The sequence below is a fragment of the Triticum aestivum genome, chromosome 6A (genome assembly GCF_018294505.1).
Source record: "Triticum aestivum cultivar Chinese Spring chromosome 6A, IWGSC CS RefSeq v2.1, whole genome shotgun sequence".
Classification (NCBI taxonomy): Eukaryota; Viridiplantae; Streptophyta; class Magnoliopsida; order Poales; family Poaceae; genus Triticum; species Triticum aestivum.
Window position 1 is genome coordinate 578,947,905 of NC_057809.1, and position 24,652 is coordinate 578,972,556.

General features: G+C 46.4%; 1 protein-coding gene across 2 annotated transcripts; it reads right to left on the reverse strand.

Moving 5' to 3' along the window:
* Positions 1-2,978: 2,978 nt before the first annotated feature.
* On the reverse strand, positions 2,979-4,214 carry LOC123131114 (uncharacterized). Of its 2 annotated transcripts, none has more exons than XM_044550873.1 (3): positions 3,936-4,214; positions 3,775-3,835; positions 2,979-3,665 (listed from the first exon to the last, which is right to left on the reverse strand). In XM_044550873.1, exons 1-3 carry the CDS (start codon positions 4,148-4,150, stop codon positions 3,633-3,635), a joined length of 309 nt encoding a protein of 102 aa, XP_044406808.1. In that variant the 5' UTR covers positions 4,151-4,214; the 3' UTR covers positions 2,979-3,632. The 2 variants fall into 2 exon arrangements, with proteins under 2 accessions (XP_044406808.1, XP_044406807.1); XM_044550872.1 differs by having other exon boundaries at positions 2,979-3,678.
* Between the last annotated feature and the right edge of the window lie 20,438 nt (positions 4,215-24,652).

A 24,652-nucleotide genomic window follows, 5' to 3' on the forward strand; every position in this document is an offset into this window, starting at 1 on the left:
TAAGGGACGATTGAAATTTGTTGAAACACCGACAGATGACCAGTCTATTCCAATTGGTCCTGATGGCAAAAACTTTTTGCATCGGCTGCTTCAAGCCGATCCATTAAAGAGAAGGTAAAAATTGCAGGTGATGAGATCAAGATTTCAAGTAAAGAAGTTGTTCAAGAGCACAATGAAAATATTCTTGAAGGCATGAGTTCTATTGAAGTTACAGTAAAGACGCCAAGGACTGGGGGGCAACATGCAAATCCTATGATCAATGAAAGCAAACAAAAAAAACAAAGACCGAAATAAGCGCAAGGGTAAGAGATCGAAAATAACCTTTGCTGAATTATTAGATAAATATCAAAAAAAAGAGTGAAGAGAAAAGTGCTTATCGGTCAAGTAGTTTAGAAGCATCAAGATCACCCCCTAAAATCTCTATGAGCATATTCATGTCCTTACTTTGGGCCGCTAATGCCAATGTCATGGATACCTCCTTATGCTCATGTAAATCCATATCCATCATGGGACATGTATAATATAAGGGCACATTCTCCATCTTATTTTAGACCATCTCACCAATACTATGCAGTTTCAAGAAGATCAACATTTGAAAAATCACACGTCAAAGACCGTTTCAATCATAAGGAATCAGTCCAGAGCTCATGGAAGAAGAAAGAGGTGGTCAAGCAAGTTTACCGCGTGAAAAGAGATGGTCATAAGTGTGCTACTTCAGATTTGATCTCAAATAACAAAGAGCCAATTAAAGTGTTGACATTGGCTACAAAAGGCAATGAGGCAAGTCAATCAAGTGTCAAATTTGAAGAAAAGAAGTTGAGAGTGCGCAAGGTAAAAAAATAATTTCCATTACTTCAAACAAAATCACAGCCGGGGTGCTCACTCGGCTTATCATATCGGGAAAAAAAGAAATTACAAAAACTTAGTGCACAAAAACTTGAAGAAAGAAACATGGCATGGGTTTCTAAAGGAACCACTCAAAATAAGAATTATGTGAAAGCATCCATTACATGACATGCGGCAAAGATGAAGAAGGAAAAGAGTGAAAACTATGAAGGGCCAAGCCGAATGTTTCAACATCTTCGGTTCACACATTATTCATATTCTTCAACTATGCCGTTGATGGCTATGCCATGAAATTCGTCATCAAGTATGATTGGTTACCCTCAATGGGCTTATTTTAATCCATGGATGCAATATAATTTCTTACATCATGAAGGGGTATTACCAAATTATTATATGTTCGATTAGCTTCACTTTTGTTTCTAATCTAAATGGCCGATATATACATATCGTCCTAAGCACGTACGAATGCCGATGAAGTGTTGACATCGCACTTAGAACAAACTTCGTGCAAGTTATTTTTCGGCACACAAGTTTTGCCAAAAACAGAGGGGCAAGTGTTGACACCAGATTTTGGCACGGTCAAGAACTTAACTAATATGGTCTCAAATGGAGAAGTGATCTACTAGAAAAAGTTTCGTATTGTCAACATGAACATCTTTGAAGTTTGGGCCATCGCCATCCGACCTCATCTCAAGGGCCGAAACTATGCTCAAAGTATTAAGATTTTGTTTTCAAAGTATTGTTCGGCCAATTAAGACTCCAAGACGACCTCATATGAGAAAAGTTTCTACACGAATTGTCTTCGTCTCGTTAAAACGGTCGATTTTCATATAAAATCATCCCAATCCGAGTTGGTACGCAAAAGTTAGAGCCATCAGAATACAGCCTTGTCAGGACGAATAATAGCGTATTTTGGGCGACCGATTTGACCCTCAAGATGACCTCTGATCAAAACACATTCAACATGAAAGTTATTCGTCTCGTTGAAAAGGTCAAGACTGCTTTTGGGCTCGTTTCCATCAGAGGTCGTTTACCACCTCAAAAATTACAGCCGAGGTGCCTAATTCTACGTGCAGGCTGCCGACGACGAGCAGGAGTAGTTTAGGAGGATCCCAGGCAGGAGGTCTGCGCCTCTTTCGATCTGTATCCCAGTTTGTGCTAGCCTTCTTAAGGCAAACTTGTTTAACTTATGTCTGTACTCAGATATTGTTATTTCCGCTGACTCGTCTATGATCGAGCACTTGTATTCGAGCCCTCGAGGCCCATGGCTTGTATTATGATGCTTGTATGACTTATTTGTGTTTTAAAGTTGTGTTGTGATATCTTCCCATGAGTCTCTGATCTTGATCGTACACGTTTGCGTGCATGATTAGTGTATGATTGAATTGGGGGCGTCATAGCTAACCTCTCTGTTGTGTGTAGGTAGTGCTGCGACGTGTTGATCTTCCGAGGCCAGGCATAACCCAGGAAAGTGTGTCCGGCCAGAGGGATCGAGCGTGTTGGGTAATGTGGTGCACCCCTGCAGGAAAGTTTATCTATTTCAATAGTCGTGTTCCTCGGTAAAAGGACGACCCAGAGTTATACTTTGACCTTATGACAACTAGAGCTGGATACTTAATAAAACACACCTCTTACAATTTCCGGATACAACCCGGTGATCGCTTTTCCACAGGGCGATGAGGAGAGGATCGCCGGGTAGGATTATGCTATGCGGTGTTCCTTGATGCTGCTCTTGCTACTCTCTTCTACATGTTTCAAGATGAAGGCTGCCAGAAGCGTATTCTTCGATAGGACTAGGTATCCCTCTTATTCCAAATCTGGCCTAAATCACTGCTTCAATATATTCACAGAGGGCCCAGCAACTCCTAAGAAAATGGCCCAGATTGTTTAGCACCGCCCATCTGCACCGGGTCCGAAATAGCACCGCTCTGCTGTCCTAGAGCCTGCAATGTTTCAACTTGTGCTACTCCCGTGTTGTCGCTTCAAACAGCGGCTGTCTCTAGATTAACCGTGACTGGCAGCAGCACTGTACCCATAAAGGCACCACTTTGACTTTCTGCTTGAATATACCTTTGAATTATGGGTACATCGAGGTGACCATCCGGGCCGGCGCTGGCTTCCGCAATCTCAAGTAACTGGTCGTAGCAGCGAGGTGCCAACTGAGAGCACACACATATATATCTTTGAATTATGGGTACAGCTATTATCAAGGTATATTCAAGCAGAAAGTCAAAGCGGTGCCTTGATAATAGCATAACCCATAATTCAAGCAGAAAGTTATCCGAACCCATGCTCCAAGGCTGAGGAGTAATCACAAACATAACAGCATCCATGCTCTAGCCATAGAGTGCTGCACAGCCTAAACCGAAAGAACTCTGATTGGACCTCTTGTAGAAGCAAGCTTCATGAGAAAATTGAAATCTGCATCCTGACCCTCCTCAAGCCTCTGTTCAGCCTGAATATAAACAATCGCCGGTTCGCTGATGGACAGCGCTTGCATGGTGAGCTCAATCCCAGGATCTGGCGCAATCGCTCGAGAAGAGAGCTGAGTGACCTGATTAACACTCTTTTCCCCAGGCTCGTCCGCATCCGGACGAGCAAGCTCTCTTTTTATGCTAGAAACCCGCCCGTCCAGAACCACAAGTGACCGGGAGGGCCAAAGCAGGACAGCTGATAAGAAAGGATCCACAAGAGAGATGTGACAAGGGATTAGAGAGAGATCAGAGGGCGAGGGAAAGATTGGGGGAACGAGGAGGAGGGGAGTTGGAACAGAGGAGGAGAGAAGGTTAGAGCGGCATAGCGCCAGTCCAGAAAGTCCCCTGCGTGTATAAACTGATCTGGTTTATTGAAGACTAGATGAAAGGAATTACCCACCGTCCAAACAAAATTGAGTGAAAGTACAGCAGATCGGAGAACCATCGTGCTTACCTGCAAGAGCACCTTCTTGTGAAATTGGATGTTAACAGGTGCGGCTGCGCGCCCGTCCGACCTGACAAAAATAAAATCCACCAACAATGGCTCAGCCTGTGATTCCGCGGAGAGAAGGAGATAATTTGAGGGGGGACGCGGGAGAAAAAATGGGCTCTTACTGCCGGTAGGTGTCGAGGCTGTCGGACGGTGACTCGAGGGCAGCGGCTGGGCCACGGAGAGAGACGCAGCGGAGGCATCGAGGGCAGCGGCTGGACGATGCATCCAGGATGAATCTCGGCTGGATCCAGTGACCTGGGGAGAAGGACCACGCCGCCACGGACTCGGCTGTGCCGTCCAGATCAGGGGCGTGCGTGGTGATACGGCGCTGTCTCATCCTGGGTGTACGGGAAGGACGGAGATGACCGCTTCAGTTCTTCTGGCCAGGGACAAAAGGCTAGTTCGTTTAGTCCCACATCGGCTAGCGAGGTAGAGCAGGACCGGTTTATAAGCCGCGCGCTGCTACTTGTACTGTCCCTTCGGGGACACCCGATAAAAATGCTTAATATATGTGGTACCTTGATGATTGCACAACATTGGTTGTCAAAAAAAAGGATGACAGTTTTTTTTGCCCCTCAAGCTATACTGATTTTATGGAATGTCCTCATTGTTCTTGTTTTGAGATCCAAAATTTTATGTATACTACAATTTTTATTAAAAGGTCCACATAGTTTCATTTTCCATCTTTTGAGATCCTAGCCGCTGCCATATTTTGGGTGGCAGGTCAATAGCCAATTTTTACTCTTGTTTTTTGCACCTCACGAGTTATACTGATTTTGTAGAACGGTCCTCATAGTTCTTATTTTGAGATCCAAAATTTTATGATTTTCACGCACCATATTTTCAGCTCCTCACGTATACTAGTATTTTTTTTATTAAAAGGTCTGCATAATTTTATTTCCATCTTTTGAGATCCTTATGCCTGCCAAATTTTGGGTGGCAGGTCAACAACCAATTTTTACTCTTGTTTTTAGCCCCTCACGAGTTATACTGGTTTTACAGAAAGGTCCTCATAGTTCTCATTTTCATATTTTGAGATCCAAAATTTCGGATTTCACTCTCCATCTTTTCAACCCCTCACATATACCACTATTTTTATTGAAAGGTCCACATAATTTCATTTTCATCTTTTGAGATCCCTATAGCTGCCAAATTTTGGGTGGCAGGTCAACTGCCAATGTTTACTCTTGAACCATGGTCATGTATACACATGAAATACTACCTCTGTTTCATTTCACTTAGCATATTAGATTTGTCTAAAATCAAACTTGGACGTCTTGCTTATTTGGTTTGACTCACTTGTCCGGGGCTTCATGCGCTTAGCTGTGTAGTTTCCTCTCTTTGGGCCGAGCATCCCCTATCTCTCTGCTCCGGGTGCCATGTTCACGCCTCCTTGTGTTCGTGTAGTGTGTTGTACCTGTGGCGCCCCCGATTTGACCGTACACTAATCATACACGCAAATATGTACGACCAAGATCAGGGACTCACGGGAAGATATCACAAGACAACTCTAAACACAAATTAAAATAATACAAGTTTTATATTACAAGCCAGGGCCTCGAGGGCTCGAACACAAACGAGTCAGCGGAAGCAACAATATCTGAGTACAGACATAAGTTAAACAAGGTGCCATAAGATGGCTAGCACAAACTGGGATACAGATCGAAAAAGGCGCATGCCGCCGGCCTGGGATCTTCCTAAACTACTCCTGGTCGGCGGCGGCCTGCACGTAGTAGTAGGCACCCTCGGTGTAGTAGGGGTCATCGTCGACGGTGGCGTCTGGCTCCTGGGCTCCAACATGTGGTTGCGACGTCCGAGAAGAATGGAAAGGGGGAAAAGAGGGAGCAAAGCAACCGTGAATACTCATCCAAAGTACTCGCAAGTAAGGATCTACACCACATATGCATTGGTAACAATGAAACGGGTAGTATCTGTGGACTGAACTGCGGAATGCCAGAATAAGAGGGGGATAGCTAGTCTATCGAAGACTACGCTTCTGGTAGCCTCCATCTTGAAGCATGTAGAAGAGAGTAGCAAGAGCAGCATCAAGGAACACCGCATAGCATAATCCTACCCGGCGATCCTCCCCTCGTCGCCCTGTGGGAAAGCGATCGCCGGGTTGTATCTGGAAATTGTAAGAGGTGTGTTTTATTAAGTATCGGGTTCTAGTTGTCATAAGGTCGAAGTACAACTCTGGGTTGTCCTTTACCGAGGGACACAGCTATTCAAATAGATAAACTTCCCTGCAGGGGTGCACCACATTACCCAACATGCTTGATCCCTTTGGTCGGACACACTTTCCTGGGTCATGCCCGGCCTCGGAAGATCAACACGTCGCAGCCCTACCTACATACAGCAGAGAGGTCAGCACGCCGGTCAAAATCCTAAGCGCATAGGGGTCTGAGCCCAACGCCCGTTGCACAACTGCACGTTGCGTACGCGGCCGGTGAGCAGACCTAGCAACCTCCATTACAAAGGATGTTGCGTTACACGGTCCAACTCGGTGCGCGCCGCTCAGTCGCTGATGTCAAGAAGGCTTCGGCTGATACCGCGACGTCGAGTGCCCATAACTGTTCCCACGTAGTTGGTTAGTGCCTATAGGCTCGTAGCCAGACTCGGATCAAATATCAAGATCTCGTTAAGCGTGTTATTTTGAAGTAACCAGGGACCAGGCTCACCTGTCTCCTAGGTGGTCGCAACCTTCCCTGTCGCTCCGCCACAAAGTAACAATCTGGGGGCTACCGGGGACCCAGACCCACCACTACCTGGGTGGAACCACCTGCCCCTTTAGCCCCCATCTCCGAATCATCAACATAAGTATGTAATAGTATAGTATATACCCGTGATCACCTCCCGAGTGATCACGGCCCAGTAGTATAACATGGCAGACGGACAAGAGTGTAGGGCCACTGATGTCATACTAGCAACCTATACTAAGCATTAGGATAGCAGGTAAAGGTATCAACAACTGTAGCAACAGTGACAGGCTATGCAACAGAATAGGAGCTATTGAATCAACAACAATAGCGAACCTAATGCAAGAATAAGAGAGAAGAGAGTGGGCGATATCTGGTTGATCAAAGGGGGTTTACTTGCCTGGTTGCTCTGGCAAGAAGGAGGGGTCGTCAACACCGTAGTTGATCGGGGCAGCAGCGGCATCAGTCTCGTAGTCTACTGAAGAGAAGAGGGGGAAGAAAAAATGAATACAATGCAAACAGATGCATGACGATGCATGTCATGACATATAATAGTGCTGGGTGTGCTCTAACACGGTACTAGGTGCTACTGGCGAAGGGGGAAAACATCCGGGAAAATATTCCCCATGTTGACGTTTTCGGACAAATGAACCGAAGGTGGATTGTTGCATGTTCGCTATTCTAGGGATGTGTGGCGGAAGAACGGGCTACATATTTGAATTCGTCTCGTCGTTCTGAGCAACTTTCATGTACACAGTATTTTCATCCGGGTTACGGATTATTTTACATGATTTTCTGAAGTTTTAGCAATATTCTAAAATTATTATTTATTCGAAAATAAAGACTAAAATTGCTAGGGGCACCCAGCACCGGGTACACAAAAGTGTACCAGTGGCTGACAGGTGAACCGGGGGGTCCTAGTTGATCAGTCAACGTTTGACTGGTCAACAGGGGGTCACTAGTAGAAAAGGGGGCAATGGTCCAGGCCGGGTCAGCCCATTAGTCCCGGTTTAGTCCAAAACCGGGACCAATGGGGGCATTGGACCCGGTTCGTGAGCCCAGGGGGCCGGCCGGGCCACGTGGGCCATTGGTCCCAGTTCGTCTGGACCTTTTGGTACCGGTTGGTGGGACGAACCGGGACCAATGGGCCTGGCTCCTGGCCCACCACCATTGGTCCCGGTTGGTGGCCTGAACCGGGACCAAAGGCTGCCCTTTAGTCCCGGTTCATGCCACGAACCGGGACCAATGAGGTGCCTATATATACCCTCGCCCGCGAGCAGAGCACTCCAGTGCTCTGTTTTTCTCTGGCCGGCGAGGGGAGGGGTTTGTGGTGCTCTAGCTCACCTCCTATGCACATGAGGTGTTCGATGAAATGCCCGAGCCACACTAGTTAAGTTTTCTCCTCTCGAAGCTCGACCTCAAAGCTCCATTTTCCTCGAGATTTGTCTAGATTTAGCGGTCCGTCACGCCCCACCGCCGTCTTCACCGCCGTCGATCACCCGCGCCGATCTCATCACCGACACCACCATGGTGAGCCTCTTGTTCTTATCTTCTTTCTGAAAGGAAAAATATTCTTACTTGTATGTTTAGATAGATACTTGTATCATTTTCTTACTTTTATTATTGCATCTTATATAGTGCGATGGTTTTGGTATCCGCCCCCGTCGGCCCTCGTCCTGTCTATGATTCGGATGTGGTATATATATTATCTTTGTAACTATTGGTTCATTTATTGTTTATGAAAATTATGCGGACCAACATGACATAGATTTTATTTATCTAGGATGTATGTGAACCGGAAATTCCAACCGACCCTATTGTCGAGAGGTTAAATTTAGTTGAAGAAGAAAACAATTTCTTGAAGGAAAAAATAAAAAAAATTGAGGAGGAGAAGATGATATTGGAGTTGCATGTTGCGGATGTCGTCGATGATCAAAAGATCAAGATGGATGCAATGCGCTTGAAGATTAGAAAGATTAGAAAATATGCCATTCATACCGAGGCTTGGTATCATTATGCCGTTGGATCAATTGTTACCTTGGTTGCGATTATGATCGCCTTTGTTTACGAAGAAGAAGAGTACGATGACAACTATGTGCCCCCTGAATACTGTGATGCTGCAACGGGGGGAGCTGGTGAAGATCAAGAGGAACCAGACGATGTGCCCAATGATGCTGCAACGGGTGAAGCTGCTGAAGATCAAGAGGAACCAGACGATGTGCCCGATGATGATGATCTCCACCGGGTCATTGTCGATGCAAGGACGCAATGCGAAAGTCAAAAGGAGAAGCTGAAGTTCGATCGCATGTTAGAGGATCACAAGAAAGGGTTGTACCCCAATTGCGAAGATGGCAACACAAAGCTCGGTACCGTACTGGAATTGCTACAGTGGAAGGCAGAGAATGCTGTGCCTGACAAAGGATTTGAGAAGCTACTGAAAATATTGAAGAAGAAGCTTCCAAAGGATAACGAATTGCCCGACAGTACATACGCAACAAAGAAGGTCGTATGCCCTCTAGGATTGGAGGTGGAGAAGATACATGCATGCCCTAATGACTGCATCCTATACCGCGGTGCATACAAGGATCTGAACGCATGCCCGGTATGCGGTGCATTGCGGTATAAGATCAGACAAGATGACCCTGGTGATGTTCACGGCGAGCCCCATAGGAAGAGGGTTCCTGCGAAGGTGATGTGGTATGCTCCTATAATACCACGGTTGAAACGTCTTTTCAGAAACGGAAAGCATGCCAAGACGATGCGATGGCACAGTGAGGACCGTAAGAAAGACGGGAAGTTGAGAGCACCCGCTGACGGGTCGCAGTGGAGAAAAATCTTGAGAAAGTACTGGGATGAGTTTGCAAAGGACCCAAGGAACGTATGGTTTGCTTTAAGTGTGGATGGCATTAATCCTTTCGGGGAGCAGAGCAGCAATCACAGCACTTGGCCTGTGACTCTATGTATGTATAACCTTCCTCCTTGGATGTGCATGAAGCGGAAGTTCATTATGACACCAGTTCTCATCCAAGGCCCTAAGCAACCCGGCAACGACATTGATGTGTACCTAAGGCCATTAGTTGAAGAACTTTTACAGCTGTGGAATGGAAACGGTGTATGTACATGGGATGAGCACAGACAGGAGGAATTTAACCTAAAGGCGTTGCTGTTCATGACCATCAACGATTGGCCCGCTCTCAGTAACCTTTCAGGACAGACAAACAAAGGATACCACGCATGCACACACTGTTTAGATGACACTGAAAGTATATACCTAGACAAATGCAGGAAGAATGTGTACCTGGGCCATCGTCGATTTCTTCCGACCAATCATCAATGTCGAAAGAAAGGCAAGCATTTCAAAGGCGAGGCAGATCACCGGAAGAAGCCCGCCATGCGTACCGGTGATCACGTACTTGCTATGGTCAATGATTTACATGTAATCTTTGGAAAGGGTCCCGGTGCACTAGCTATTCCAAATGACGCTGAGGGGCACGCACCCATGTGGAAGAAGAAATCTATATTTTGGGACCTACCCTATTGGAAAGACCTAGAGGTCCGCTCTTCAATCGACGTGATGCACATGATGAAGAACCTTTGCGTGAACCTGCTAGGCTTCTTGGGCGTGTATGGAAAGACAAAAGATACACCTGAGGCATGGGAGGACCTGCAACGTTTGCACGAAAAAGACGGCATGCCTCCGAAGCAGTATGAAGGTCCTGCCAGCTACGCTCTTACAAAAGAAGAGAAAGAAATCTTCTTTGAATGCCTGCTCAGTATGAAGGTCCCGACTGGCTTCTCGTCGAATATAAAGGGAATAATAAATATGCCAGAGAAAAAGTTCCAGAACCTAAAGTCTCATGACTGCCACGTGATTATGACGCAACTGCTTCCGGTTGCATTGAGGGGGCTTCTACCGGAAAACGTCCGATTAGCCATTGTGAAGCTATGTGTATGTGCATTCCTCAATGCAATCTCTCAGAAGGTGATTGATCCAGAAATCGTACCAAGGATAAGGAGTGATGTGGCACAATGTCTTGTCAGTTTCGAGCTAGTGTTCCCACCATCCTTCTTCAATATCATGACGCATGTCCTAGTTCATCTAGTCGACGAGATTGTCATTCTGGGGCCCGTATTTCTACACAATATGTTCCCCTTTGAGAGGTTCATGGGAGTCCTAAAGAAATATGTCCATAACCGCGCTAGGCCAGAAGGAAGCATCTCCATGGGCCATCAAACAGAGGATGTCATCGGGTTTTGTGTTGACTTCATTCCTGGCCTTAAGAAGATAGGTCTCCCTAAATCGCGGTATGAGGGGAGACTGACGGGAAAAGGCACTCTTGGAAGTGACTCAATAATATGCAGGGACGGATATTCTTGGTCTCAAGCACACTACACAGTTCTACAGAACTCTACCTTGGTGACCCCATATGTCGATGAACACAAGAAAAGTCTGCGCTCCAAACACCCAGAGCAGTGCGACGACTGGATTACATGTGAACACATTAGGACTTTAAGCAGTTGGTTGGAAGCACGTCTCAGAGGTGACAACACTGTTTGTGATGAGTTGTACTTGTTGTCTAGGGGACCATCTTTGACTGTATTGATTTATAAAGGATACGAGATAAATGGGAATACATTTTACACGATTGACCAAGATCAAAAGAGCACCAACCAAAACAGCGGTGTCCGCTTTGTGTCATTTCCCTTCTCGGTTGTTGCATCAAAGCGGACACCGCTGTTTTGGTTGGTGCTCTTTTGATCTTGGTCAATCGTGTAAAATGTATTCCCATTTATCTCGTATCCTTTGTAAATCAATACAGTCAAAGATGGTCCCCTGGACAACAAGTACAACTCATCACAAACAGTGTTGTCACCTCTGAGATGTGCTTCCAACCAACTGCTGAAAGTCCTAATGTGTTCACATGTAATCCAGTCATCGCACTGCTCCGGGTGTTTGGAGCGCAGACTTTTCTTGTGTTCATCGACATACGGGGTCACCAAGGTAGAGTTCTGTAGAACTGTGTTGTGTGCTTGAGACCAAGAATATCCGTCCCTGCATATTATTGAGTCACTTCCAAGAGTGCCTTTTCCAGTCAGTCTCCCCTCATACCGCGATTTAGGGAGACCTATCTTCTTAAGGCCAGGAATGAAGTCAACACAAAACCCGATGACATCCTCTGTTTGATGGCCCATGGAGATGCTTCCTTCTGGCCTAGCGCGGTTACGGACATATTTCTTTAGGACTCCCATGAACCTCTAAAAGGGGAACATATTGTGTACAAATACGGGCCCCAGAATGACAATCTCGTCGACTAGATGAACTAGGACATGCGTCATGATATTGAAGAAGGATGGTGGGAACACCAGCTCGAAACTGACAAGACATTGCGCCACATCACTCCTTAGCCTTGGTACGTTTTCTGGACCGATCACCTTCTGAGAGATTGCATTGAGGAATGCACATAGCTTCACAATGGCTAATTGAACGTTTTTCGGTAGAAGCCCCCTCAATGCAACCGGAAGCAGTTGCGTCATAATCACGTGGCAGTCAAGAGACTTTAGGTTCTGGAACTTTTTCTCTGGCATATTTATTATTCCCTTTATATTCGACGAGAAGCCAGTCGGGACCTTCATACTGAGCACGCATTCAAGGAAGATTTCTTTCTCTTCTTTCGTAAGAGCGTAGCTGGCAGGACCTTCATACTGCTTCGGAGGCATGCCGTCTTTTTCGTGCAAACGTTGCAGGTCCTCCCGTGCCTCAGGTGTATCTTTTGTCTTTCCATACACGCCCAAGAAGCCTAGAAGGTTCACGCAAATGTTCTTCGTCACGTGCATCACGTCGATTGAAGAGCGGACCTCTAGGTCTTTCCAGTAGGGTAGGTCCCAAAATATAGATTTCTTCTTCCACATGGGTGCGTGTCCCTCAGCGTCATTCGGAACAGCTAGTGTGCCGGGACCCTTTCCAAAGATTACGTGTAAATCATTGACCATAGCAAGTACGTGATCACCGGTATGCATGGCGGGCTTCTTCCGGTGATCTGCCTCGCCTTTGAAATGCTTGACTTTCTTTCGACATTGATGGTTGCTCGGAAGAAATCGACGACGGCCCAGGTACACATTCTTCCTGCATTTGTCCAGGTATATACTTTCAGTGTCATCTAAACAGTGTGTGCATGCGTGGTATCCTTTGTTTGTCTGTCCTGAAAGGTTACTGAGAGCGGGCCAATCATTGATGGTCATGAACAGCAACGCCTTTAGGTTAAATTTCTCTTGTCTATGCTCATCCCATGTACGTACACCGTTTCCATTCCACAGCCGTAAAAGTTCTTCAACTAATGGCCTTAGGTACACATCAATGTCGTTGCCGGGTTGCTTAGGGCCTTGGATGAGAACTGGCGTCATAATGAACTTCCGCTTCATGCACATCCAAGGAGGAAGGTTATACATACATAGAGTCACAGGCCAGGTGCTGTGATTGCTGCTCTGCTCCCCGAAAGGATTAATGCCATCCGCGCTTAAAGCAAACCATACGTTCCTTGGGTCCTTTGCAAACTCATCCCAGTACTTTCTCTCGATTTTTCTCCACTGCGGCCCGTCAGCGGGTGCTCTCAACTTCCCGTCTTTCTTACGGTCCTCACTGTGCCATCGCATCGACTTGGCATGCTCTCCGTTTCTGAACAGACATTTCAACCGTGGTATTATAGGAGCATACCACATCATCTTCGCAGGAACCCTCTTCCTGTGGGGCTCGCCGTGAACATCACCAGGGTCATCTCGTCTGATCTTATACCGCAATGCACCGCATACCGGGCATGCGTTCAGATCCTTGTATGCACTGCGGTATAGGATGCAGTCATTAGGGCATGCATGTATCTTCTCCACCTCCAATCCTAGAGGGCATACGACCTTGTTTGCTGCGTATGTACTGTCGGGAAATTCCTTATCCTTTGGAAGCTTCTTCTTCAATATTTTCAGTAGCTTCTCAAATCCTTTGTCAGGCACAGCATTCTTTGCCTTCCACTGCAGCAATTCCAGTACGGTACCGAGCTTTGTGTTGCCATCTTCGCAATTGGGGTACAACCCTTTTTTGTGATCCTCTAACATGTGATCGAACTTCAGCTTCTCCTTTTGACTTTCGCATTGCGTCCTTGCATCGACAATGACCCGACGGAGATCATCATCATCGGGCACATCGTCTGGTTCCTCTTGATATTCAACAGCTTCACCCATTGCAGCATCATTGGGCACATCGTCTGGTTCCTCTTGATCTTCACCAGCTCCCCCCGTTGCAGCATCACCGTATTCAGGGGGCACATAGTTGTCATCGTACTCTTCTTCTTCGTCGTCTTCCATCATAACCCCTATTTCTCCGTGCCTCGTCCAAACATTATAGTGTGGCATGAAACCCTTGTAAAGCAGGTGGGTGTGAAGGATTTTCCGGTTAGAGTAAGACATTGTATTCCCACATTTAGTGCATGGACAACACATAAAACCATTCTACTTGTTTGCCTCAGCCGCATTGAGAAACTCATGCACGCCCTTAATGTACTCGGAGGTGTGTCTGTCACCGTACATCCATTGCCGGTTCATCTGCATGCATTATATATAATTAAGTGTCCAAATTAATAGAAGTTCATCATCACATTAAAACCAATGTACATACATAGTTCTCATCTAACGACATATAGCTCTCCAGAGCATCTAATTAATTAAACCATACATTGAAACTATGTAAAACATTTAAATGCAAAAGTAAAGGCGATCATAATCGCAACCAAGGTAACAATTGATCCAACGGCATAATGATACCAAGCCTCGGTATGAATGGCATATTTTCTAATCTTTCTAATCTTCAAGCGCATTGCATCCATCTTGATCTTGTGATCATCGACGACATCCGCAACATGCAACTCCAATATCATCTTCTCCTCCTCAATTTTTTTTCCTTCAAGAAATTGTTTTCTTCTTCAACTAAATTTAACCTCTCGACAATAGGGTCGGTTGGAATTTCCGGTTCACATACTTCCTAGATAAATAAAATCTATGTCACGTTGGTCGGCATAATTTTCATAAACAATAAATGAACCAATAGTTATAAAGATAATATATATACCACATCCGAATCATAGACAGGACGAGGGTCAACGGGGGCGGATACCAAAACCATCGCACTATATAAGATGCAATAATAAAAGTAAGAAAATAATACAAGTATCTATGTAAACATACAAGTAAGAATATTTTTTCCTTTCAGAAAGAAGATAAGAACAAGAGGCTCACCATGGTGGTGCCGGCGATGAGCTCGACGCGGGTGATCGACGGCGGTGAAGACAGGGACAGGGCGTGACGGACCGCTAAACCTAGACAAATATTGAGGAAAATGGAGCTTGGAGGTCGAGCTTGGAGAGGAGAAAGCTTAAGTAGTGTGGCTCGGGCATTCCATCGAACACCTTGTGTGCATAGGAGGTGAGCTAGAGCACCACCAGCCCTCTCCCCCTCGGCCAGGAAAAACAGAGCAGTGTGCTCTGCTCTTGCGCGAGGGGGGTATATATAGGCACCACCACTGGTCCCGGTTGGTGGCATGAATCGGGACTAAAGGGGAGCCTTTGGTCCCGGTTCATGCCACCAACTGGGACCAATGGTGGTGGGCCAGGAGCGAGGCCCATTGGTCCCGGTTCGTCCCACCAACCGGGACCAAAGGTCCAGACGAACTGGGACCAATGGCCCACGTGGCCCGACCGGCCCCCTGGGTTCACAAACCGGGTCCAATGCCCCCATTGGTCCCGGTTCTAGACTAAACCGGGACTAATGGGCTGACCCGGCCTGGACCTTTGCCCCCTTTTCTCACGACCCTTTGTTTTCATTTATTTTGAATGATCATAGCAAGTTGGCCTCGGCATCTGCGGCACGATGTTCAACCTCAGTTGCATCTAGAGATATGTGTTAACGAACCCAATATCACCGATTTGTCTTTTCTTCAATTTGGCGATCTTCAATCTGCATAATATAGTGAGGATAATTATAAATACTTGCAATGAAGGAGCTGAGCTATATAGAGAGACTTACTGACAGAAGTAGTAGTACTTACAGACAGTAGCAGGTGACCGTTGCTTTATCGAGGGCCAATTGATTGAAAAACTGATAGTACTCCTCAAATGGAATAGGCAACAGATCAATTCCAACGAGGTCATGCTCCGGTTTAACTCTCGCATACAAAGTACACCTCCCCCCAGACTCTCTGCAGATTTTCAAGTACCAATCATGCAATCTTCACATCATCGTTGTTAGAGATTTTTCATCTTTGACGAGAGGCTTCCCGTACTCGTATCTGTGTATCTGCACGTCCATGGGATCATAATGTACATCATCGGGTAGGTAATCTTCAAGATTGCTATAACCGGGCACCATCCTCGGATCGACGATGTCGCTAGGCACCTTGAGCGGGGGGCACAATTGATTCCCTTGTTCGCTGAGCTGGGCAATTTGTTTCCCAGCTGCTCGTCATTCTTTCATCCTTTGATCACTGACTGTACTTCCCGACCGCTCCGCTTCGGCCCATGTCTTTGCAATAATGCGCTCATAGTTGCCTTTCGGCGGAGACTTGGGTGGTTTTGCCAGGGCAGCCAGAGTGCGCTTCGCTTTCAACGGATCTACCTTCTCCTCTGGAGGTGGATGTCTCTGTGCTTTCAACCCTTCAAACCATTCCTTCGCTTCGGTTCGCGCGATCTTCGCGTTCTCCTCCGGGCTCATCTCGTATGGTAACTTCTCTGGAGTCTTCAGAGAAGGACCGAATCTGTATGTCTTCCCGCCACTGGCTGTACTGCTAGACGCCGGCCGAGCAGACGGAGCGGTTGTCTTCTTTACTTGCTTATGAGGTGGAGGAGAAGGACTACGACGCACCGGAGCAGCTGCTGGAGCGGCGGCGGGTCTCTTCCGGCCTTGCTGACGAGGCGGAGAAGGAGGAGGCTGGCTGCTCGGGCGCGCAGGCGTAGGCGGAGAAGGAGCCGGAGTGCCGCCACGCGCCGGAGAAGGAGCCGGCCGAGTGCCCTGATCGTCACTTGCCGGAGGAGGAGGCGGTGGAGGAGGCGGACTGCCCTGACTCGCCGGAGAAGGAGGAGGAGGAGGCGGAGGCGTCCAGTTCTGAAGGTTGATGAGATCCTTCCGCCATAGGCATGGAGTCTTCAGAGCAGAACCCAGCCGAGTCTCCTCTTCACTGGTAGGGTGGTCAAGCGGGAGCTCCTCAAATCCCTCCGTTATTTCATCCACCATCACCCTAGCATATCCTTCTGGAATCGGCCAATAGTAAAAAGTTGCGCCGGGTTCAGAAGGATAAATAGAGCCAACAGCCGCCTTGACCTTCATATTAATCCATTGCGTCATAAGGTGGCAATTTTGAGACTCCGTGATAGCATCCACGGGATAGCTGGCAGGAGCCGTCAAGACATGCTCCGGCTGAAGCAGCTCGGTGGAAGCCACGCTGCTTCTCCGCTGAGATGGCGGGGTAGCTTCGGGGGAAGCTTCGGCAGTTCATTTACTGCGATTTGCTTCTCGTTCCTCTATCCCGAGTACCCTTGCTTTAAGCGCCTGCAGTTTGGACTGCTGCACTTTCTTCCTCCTTTCCTGGCATTTGTAACCGCCTGCGTCCGGAAACCCATCCTTCCACGGAATGGAGCATGGCGTGCCTCGTGTCCGCCCAGGGTGCTCAGGATTCCCGAGGGCCATTGTGAGCTCGTCCTTCTCTCTGTCTGGAACGAACGTCCCTTGCTGCGCTGCTTCGATATACTGCTGAAGCCTCTTGACTGGTATATCCAATTGATTGTCCGTCCAAATGCACTTCCTTGATACAAGGTCCAAGGTTCCGCCAGCCCCGAAGAACCAAGTCCGGCAACGGTCTGGCCAGTTCATTGTCTCTGGTTCGATCCCTTTTTCAACCAGATCATTCTCAGCCTTGGCCCACTTAGGCCGGGCTACGAGGTAGCCACCTGACCCCGTGCGATGGTGAAGCTTCTTCTTTGCAGCATTTTTCTTGTTTGTCGCCGACATCTTCTTACTCTTTTCCTATGTCTTGTGGGCCACAAATGCGGGCCAGTGATCTCTGATCTTCTCATACCTGCCCTTGAATTCTGGTGTCTCTTTTTTATCGACAAACCTATTCAGCTCTTTCTTCCACCTCCTGAATAGGTCTGCCATCCTCTTAAGAGCAAAAGACTTGATTAATTGCTCTTTAACTGGCTTCTCCGGATCATCCTCTGGCGGTAGGGTGAAAGTTGACTTCAGCTCAGTCCAAAGATCATTTTCTGCATATCATTGACGTAAGACACCTCAGGGTCTTCTGTAGCCGGCTTTAACCATTGCTGGATGCTGATCGGGATCTTGTCCCTAACCAGAACCCCGCACTGAGCAACAAATGCGTTCTTTGTTCGGATGGGTTCAATCGGTTGGGCGTCGAGCGCGATTGCTATGATCTCAAACCTTTCATCCGAGCTCAACTTTTTCTTCGGGCCTCTTCTCTTTACCTTAGTTGTGCTCGATCCGGAGGGCTAGAAAAAAGAACAAAGACTTATTTAATATGTGTACATACCAAAACAATGAATGCATCAATTAGCTAGTCAGCACATGCTTAACTAATATATATACCTGGCCGGACTCGGTTCGGTCACTGGAGCCGTCATCACGGTCTCCTTCTTGCACCGGCATTGGGTCACCATAGCCGTCCTCACGTTCTCCTTCTTGCACCGACATTAGGTCACTGGAGCCAGCTTCTTCACCCTCTCCTTCCAGACCATCAGTGTCGTTGAGAAACAACAAGCAGACGGCATCACTTCCCATTGCGATTATGTCCCTCAACAATGCTTCTTTTACTTTGTCTCGGGCGGTGTCCATAGTTTCTACAAATATTTACAATATGGCAATTATTATTCAAACATGACACATGGATATATTAGTGGCAAACGTAGAACTAGCTAGCTAATCACAGTAAGGAATCATATATATTAATTAGTGGCCTCGACGCTGCTTCTCTAGGGTTTGGGGTGGCCTCGACAACGCTTCAAGGGTTTGGGGTGGCCTCGAGAGAGTTTGTCGGGTAGGGGTGCGGCAGGAGGGGGTAGGAGACCGACATCGTTTTTTTCTAGGGTTTGGGTGTCCTCGAGAGTTTTGGTCGAGCGAGAGGGTCGGGGGGGTGCTCCCGCGGTATAAGTTATCACAGTCGAGAGGGGGTATATCGACCCCCGCACACGTGTTGAAGTTATCGGTTGGGGGTTATATCGACAACGACGACATACATACATGGGAAAATAATATTATCGGGGAGGGGGTATATCGACCCCCCTCGTATTGAAGTTATCGAGAGGGGTATATCAACGACGATAGACCCGATAAAACATAAGAAAACGGAGAAGAAATAAAAAGAGGAGAAGAAGAAAGGAATAGAGGAGAAGATCGAAGAAAAAAAAGAAGAAAAAAAAGAGGAGAAGAAGAAAGGAATAGAGGAGAAAAAAAATAGAAATCATTTTATATTTTTTCTTCTTCTCCTCTATTCCTTTCTTCTTCTCCTCTCCTTTTTCTTCTTTTTTCCTCTTCTTATTTATTTCTCCTCTTCTTCTCCTTTCTTCATTTTCTTATTTTCCTTTTTCCTCTCATTCTTTTTCTTCTTCTTCCTTTCCTAGCTAGATATATATAACTTTTCTAAAAATGTAACTTTTGCATATATAAAACCTTTTCTTCCTTCTTCTTCCTTCTATTCCTTCTTCCTAAATATATAAAACTTTTTAAAAAATGAAACTAACCTAAAATGTACTAAATCAAAGAATATATATATATATATATATATATATATATATATATAACTTTTCTAAAAATCTAACTTTTGCATATATGTATTTTTAGAACATCATTACAATTGAAAAAATACATACATACATACAAAAAACATGTAAAAAATACATATATCTAAAAAATACATACATACATATATATATATATATATATATATGAAAATCTAAAAACATGTAAAAATAGCATGTATAATTAAAAAAACTTGCACGGCGGCGGCGGGGCCGGCAGAGGCACGGTGCTCACAGAGGCGGCGACACGTCGGGGCAGGGGACGACGACACGGTGACGGCGATGGGGCAGGGGTGGTGTGGTCGGGGCTGGGGACGATGGCGCGCGGCGACGGTGTCGGGCGAGGGCGCGGGCGACAGCGAGGGCGCGGGCGACGGCGTCGACGGGCGCGGGCGACGGGGCAGGGGACGACGGGGCGCGGCAACGGTGTCGGGCGAGGGCGCGGGCGAGGGCGTCGGGCGAGGGCGCGGGCGACGGCGTCGGGCAAGGGCACGGGCGACGGCGTCGGGCGAGGGCGCGGGCGACGGCGTCGGGCGAGGGCGCGGGCGACGGCGTCGGGCGAGGGCGCGGGCGATGGCGTCAGGCGAGGGCGCGGGCGACGGCGAGGGCGCGGGCGGCGGCGACGACGGGCGCGGGCGACGGCGACGGCGGGGGCGGCGGGCGGCGTCGGGGCAGCCTGGCGGCGTCGATGTGCTCGGCGTCGCCGGGGGCAACTGGCAAGGGAAATGTGAAAATTTCCTAAGTGCTAGTTTATATAGCAAAGCCATTGGTCCCGGTTCGTGGCACCAACCGGGACCAATGGACCCCTTTAGTCCCGGTTGGTGCCACCAACCGGGACCAAAGGTCAACCGGGACCAATGGCCCCCTTTAGTCCCGGTTGGTGCCACCAACTGGGACCAAAGGTCTCTTTTCAGCAGCCGAAAGGGCGGGAAGCGGCGGCCTTTGGTCCCGGTTGGTGGCACCAACCGGGACTAAAGGGGGCCATTGGTCCCGGTTGGTGCCACGAACCGGGACCAATGCCCCCCTTTGGTCCCGGTTCGTCCCACCAACCGGGACCAAAGGCCTTCTGCTGCCCCGCGCCCAAAAGTTTAGTCCCACCTCGCTAGTTGAGAGGGCTCGGGAGTGGTTTATAAGCGCTGCTGCGCCCACCCTCTCGAGCTCCTCTCAACTGCAGGCTGTCGGGCCTAATCTGTCACTATGTGCCTGTGGGCCTACTGGGCCTCCTGCGGGCCTGAATTCTGGCTCATGGTAGGGTTTCTAGTCGTATTCAGGCCATGAGGGCCCAGTAGGTGGCACTATTTTTATTTTTTTCTAGTTTTTTGTTTTGTTTTCTGCATTATTTATTTTCATTTGTTTTTTGCTTTATTTTTAAATTCTTTTTGCTTTTAGTTTTAGAAAAATTATAAACTTTATTTTGTTTTTGAGTCATTAGTTTATGAATAACTTTACTATAAAAATTGATTTTTGAGTCATTATACTCAATTTGTTAATTTTAGTTAGTCATAACAAATATTATAGGTATTTTTTTGCTATTTATTTTTTTCATTTCTACTTAGAACTAAATACTTATAGTTTTTTTATGATTTCTTTTTTCTTTTAGGTCACAAAAATTATAAACTTTCTGTTAGTGCCATTAGTTTTAAAATTTGAATAGTTTAAATTTGAATTTTTTAAAATTTGTGTGAATCACAAGTTTGTGATTAACTTTACTAAAAAAATGAACATAGATGCACCTATAGAGAAAATTAAACCTAAATTCATAATCAATTTCTATGAATTTTAGAGAAATTCATTATGAATTTAGGTCAAATTTCCTGTATAGGGGCATCTATTTTCACTTTGAGAGGAGCTCAGCAAGGCAGAGAGGGACGGGCTTATAAACCGCTGTGGGCGCCCTTTGGTTGGGAGGTGGGACTAAACTCTGGGTGCAACGAGGGCCAACCCTTTAGTCTCGGTTTGTGGCACAAACCGGGACTAATGGTCATGGGCCAGGGGCGAGCCCTATTTTTTTCCAGTTTTTTTGTTTTGTTTTCTGCATTATTTATTTTCTTTTGTTTTTTGCTTTATTTTTAAATTCTTTTTGCTTTTAGTTTTAGAAAAATTATAAACTTTCTGTTAGTGCCATTAGTTTTCAAATTTGGAAACACTTTTTTAGTTTTTTTGATTTCTTTGTTGCTTTATTTGTTTTATTTTGTTTCTACTTACAACAAAATACTTATTGTTGCTATTTTTATTTTTTTTCCAGCTTTTATGTTTGTTTTCTGTATTATTTATTTTCTTTTTTTTTGCTTTATTTTTTAATTCTTTTTGCTTTTAGGTCAGCAAAATTATAAACTTTCTGTTAGTGCCATTAGTTTTAGAAAAAATATAAACTTTCTGTTAGTGCCATTAGTTTTCAAATTTGAATTCTTTGAAATTTGTGTGAATCACAAGTTTGTGATTAACTTTACTAAAAAAATGAACATAGATGCACCTATAGAGAAAATTCGACCTAAATTCATAGTTTTCAAATGAACTCTGAAAAAGTTGGCATAGCATACTCGTCTGTTACAAATTTGGCATGGTATCATCATAATAGTTGCGGGAGGAAGTCTTCACTTTTTCTTCGCTTGTGTCATTTGCTTATTGCGCCGTAACCATGGATAATCTTCATCGTTTATCAGGATGCTTGGGTCAGCCTTGACATTGAAGGGAGGAATTTCATGAAACTTTTCATAATCTTCAGACATGTCTGTCTTGCCCTCCACTCCCAGGATGTCCCTTTTTCCTGAAAGAACTATGTGGCGCTTTGGCTCATCGTATGATGTATTCGTTTCCTTATCTTTTCTTTTTCTCGGTCTGGTAGACATGTCCTTCACATAGATAACCTATGCCACATCATTGGCTAGGACGAACGGTTCGTCAGTGTACCCAAGATTTTTCAGATCCACTGTTGTCATTCCGTACTATGGGTCTACATGTACCCTGCCTCCTGACAGATTGACCCATTTGCACTTAAACAAAGGGACCTTAAAATCTTGTCCGTAGTCAAGTTCCCATATGTCCACTATGTAACCATAATATCTGTCCTTTCCCTTCTCGGTTGTTGCATCAAAGCAGACACCGCTGTTTTGGTTGGTGCTCTTTTGATCTTGGTCAATCGTGTAAAATGTATTCCCATTTATCTCGTATCCTTTGTAAATCAATACAGTCAAAGATGGTTCCCTGGACAACAAGTACAACTCATCACAAACAGTGTTGTCACCTCTGAGACATGCTTCCAACCAACTGCTGAAAGTCCTAATGTGTTCACATGTAATCCAGTCGTCGCACTGCTCCGGGTGTTTGGAGCGCAGACTGTTCTTGTGTTCATCGACATACGGGGTCACCAAGGTAGAGTTCTGTAGAACTGTGTAGTGTGCTTGAGACCAAGAATATCCGTCCCTCCATATTATTGAGTCACTTCCAAGAGTGCCTTTTCCAGTCAGTCTCCCCTTATACCGCGATTTAGGGAGACCTATCTTCTTAAGGCCAGGAATGAAGTCAACACAAAACCCGATGACATCCTCTGTTTGATGGCCCATGGAGATGCTTCCTTCTGGCCTAGCGCGGTTACGGACATATTTCTTTAGGACTCCCATGAACCTCTCAAAGGGGAACATATTGTGTAGAAATACGGGCCCCAGAATGACAATCTCGTCGACTAGATGAACTAGGACATGTGTCATGATATTGAAGAAGGATGGTGGGAACACCAGCTCAAAACTGACAAGACATTGCGCCACATCACTCCTTAGCCTTGGTACAATTTCTAGATCGATCACCTTCTGAGAGATTGCATTGAGGAATGCACATAGCTTCACAATGGCTAATCGGACGTTTTCCGGTAGAAGCCCCCTCAATGCAACCGGAAGCAGTTGCGTCATAATCACGTGGCAGTCATGAGACTTTAGGTTCTGGAACTTTTTCTCTGGCATATTTATTATTCCCTTTATATTCGACGAGAAGCCAGTCGGGACCTTCATACTGAGCAGGCATTCAAAGAAGATTTCTTTCTCTTCTTTCGTAAGAGCGTAGCTGGCAGGATCTTCATACTGCTTCGGAGGCATGCCATCTTTTTCGTGCAAACATTGCAGGTACTCCCGTGGTGTATCTTTTGTCTTTCCATACACACCCAAGAAGCCTAGCAGGTTCACGCAAAGGTTCTTCATCATGTGCATCACGTCGATTGAAGAGCACACCTCTAGGTCTTTCCAGTAGGGTAGGTCCCAAAATATAGATTTCTTCTTCCACATGGATGCTTGTCCCTCAGCGTCATTCGGAACAGCTAGTGCGCCGGGACCCTTTCCAAAGATTACGTGTAAATCATTGACCATAGCAAGTACGTGATCACCGGTACGCATGGCGGGCTTCTTCCGGTGATCTGCCTCGCCTTTGAAATGCTTGCCTTTCTTTCGAAATTGATGGTTGGTCGGAAGAAATCGACGATGGCCCAGGTACACATTCTTCCTGCATTTGTCCAGGTATATACTTTCAGTGTCATCTAAACAGTGTGTGCATGTGTGGTATCCTTTGTTTGTCTGTCCTGAAAGGTTACTGAAAGCGGGCCAATCGTTGATGGTCACGAACAGCAACACCTTTAGGTTAAATTCCTCTTGTCTGTGCTCATCCCACGTACGTACACCGTTTCCATTCCACAGCTGTAAAAGTTCTTCAAGTAATGGCCTTAGGTACACATCAATGTCATTGCCGGGTTGCTTAGGGCCTTGGATGAGAACTGGCATCATAATGAAATTCCGCTTCATGCACATCCAAGGAGGAAGGTTATACATACATAGAGTCACAGGCCAGGTGCTGTGATTGCTGCTCTGCTCCCCGAAAGGATTAATGCCATCCGCGCTTAAAGCAAACCATACGTTCCTTGGGTACTTTGCAAACTCATCCCAGTACTTTCTCTCGATTTTTCTCCACTGCGACCCGTCAGCGGGTGCTCTCAACTTCCCGTCTTTCTTACGGTCCTCACTGTGCCATCGCATCGACTTGGCATGCTTCCCGTTTCTGAACAGACGTTTCAACCGTGGTATTATAGGAGCATACCACATCACCTTCGCAGGAACCCTCTTCCTGTGGGGCTCGCCGTGAACATCACCAGGGTCATCTCGTCTGATCTTATACCACAATGCACCACATACCGGGCATGCGTTCAGATCCTTGTATGCACCGCGGTATAGGATGCAGTCATTAGGGCATGCATGTATCTTCTCCACCTCCAATCCTAGAGGGCATACGACCTTCTTTGCTGCATATGTACTGTCGGGC

What these genes read in the sequence shown, in the direction of transcription:
- LOC123131114 (XM_044550872.1), bottom strand. Translation starts at nt 4,150, where the DNA reads ATGAGACAGCGCCGTATCACCACGCACGCCCCTGATCTGGACGGCACA. An exon ending in AGCCTCGACACCTACCGGCA is followed by an intron (nt 3,836 to 3,935) that starts GTAAGAGCCCAT and finishes TATTTTTGTCAG; the next exon opens with GTCGGACGGGCGCGCAGCCG. An exon ending in ACAAGAAGGTGCTCTTGCAG is followed by an intron (nt 3,679 to 3,774) that starts GTAAGCACGATG and finishes AAACCAGATCAG; the next exon opens with TTTATACACGCAGGGGACTT.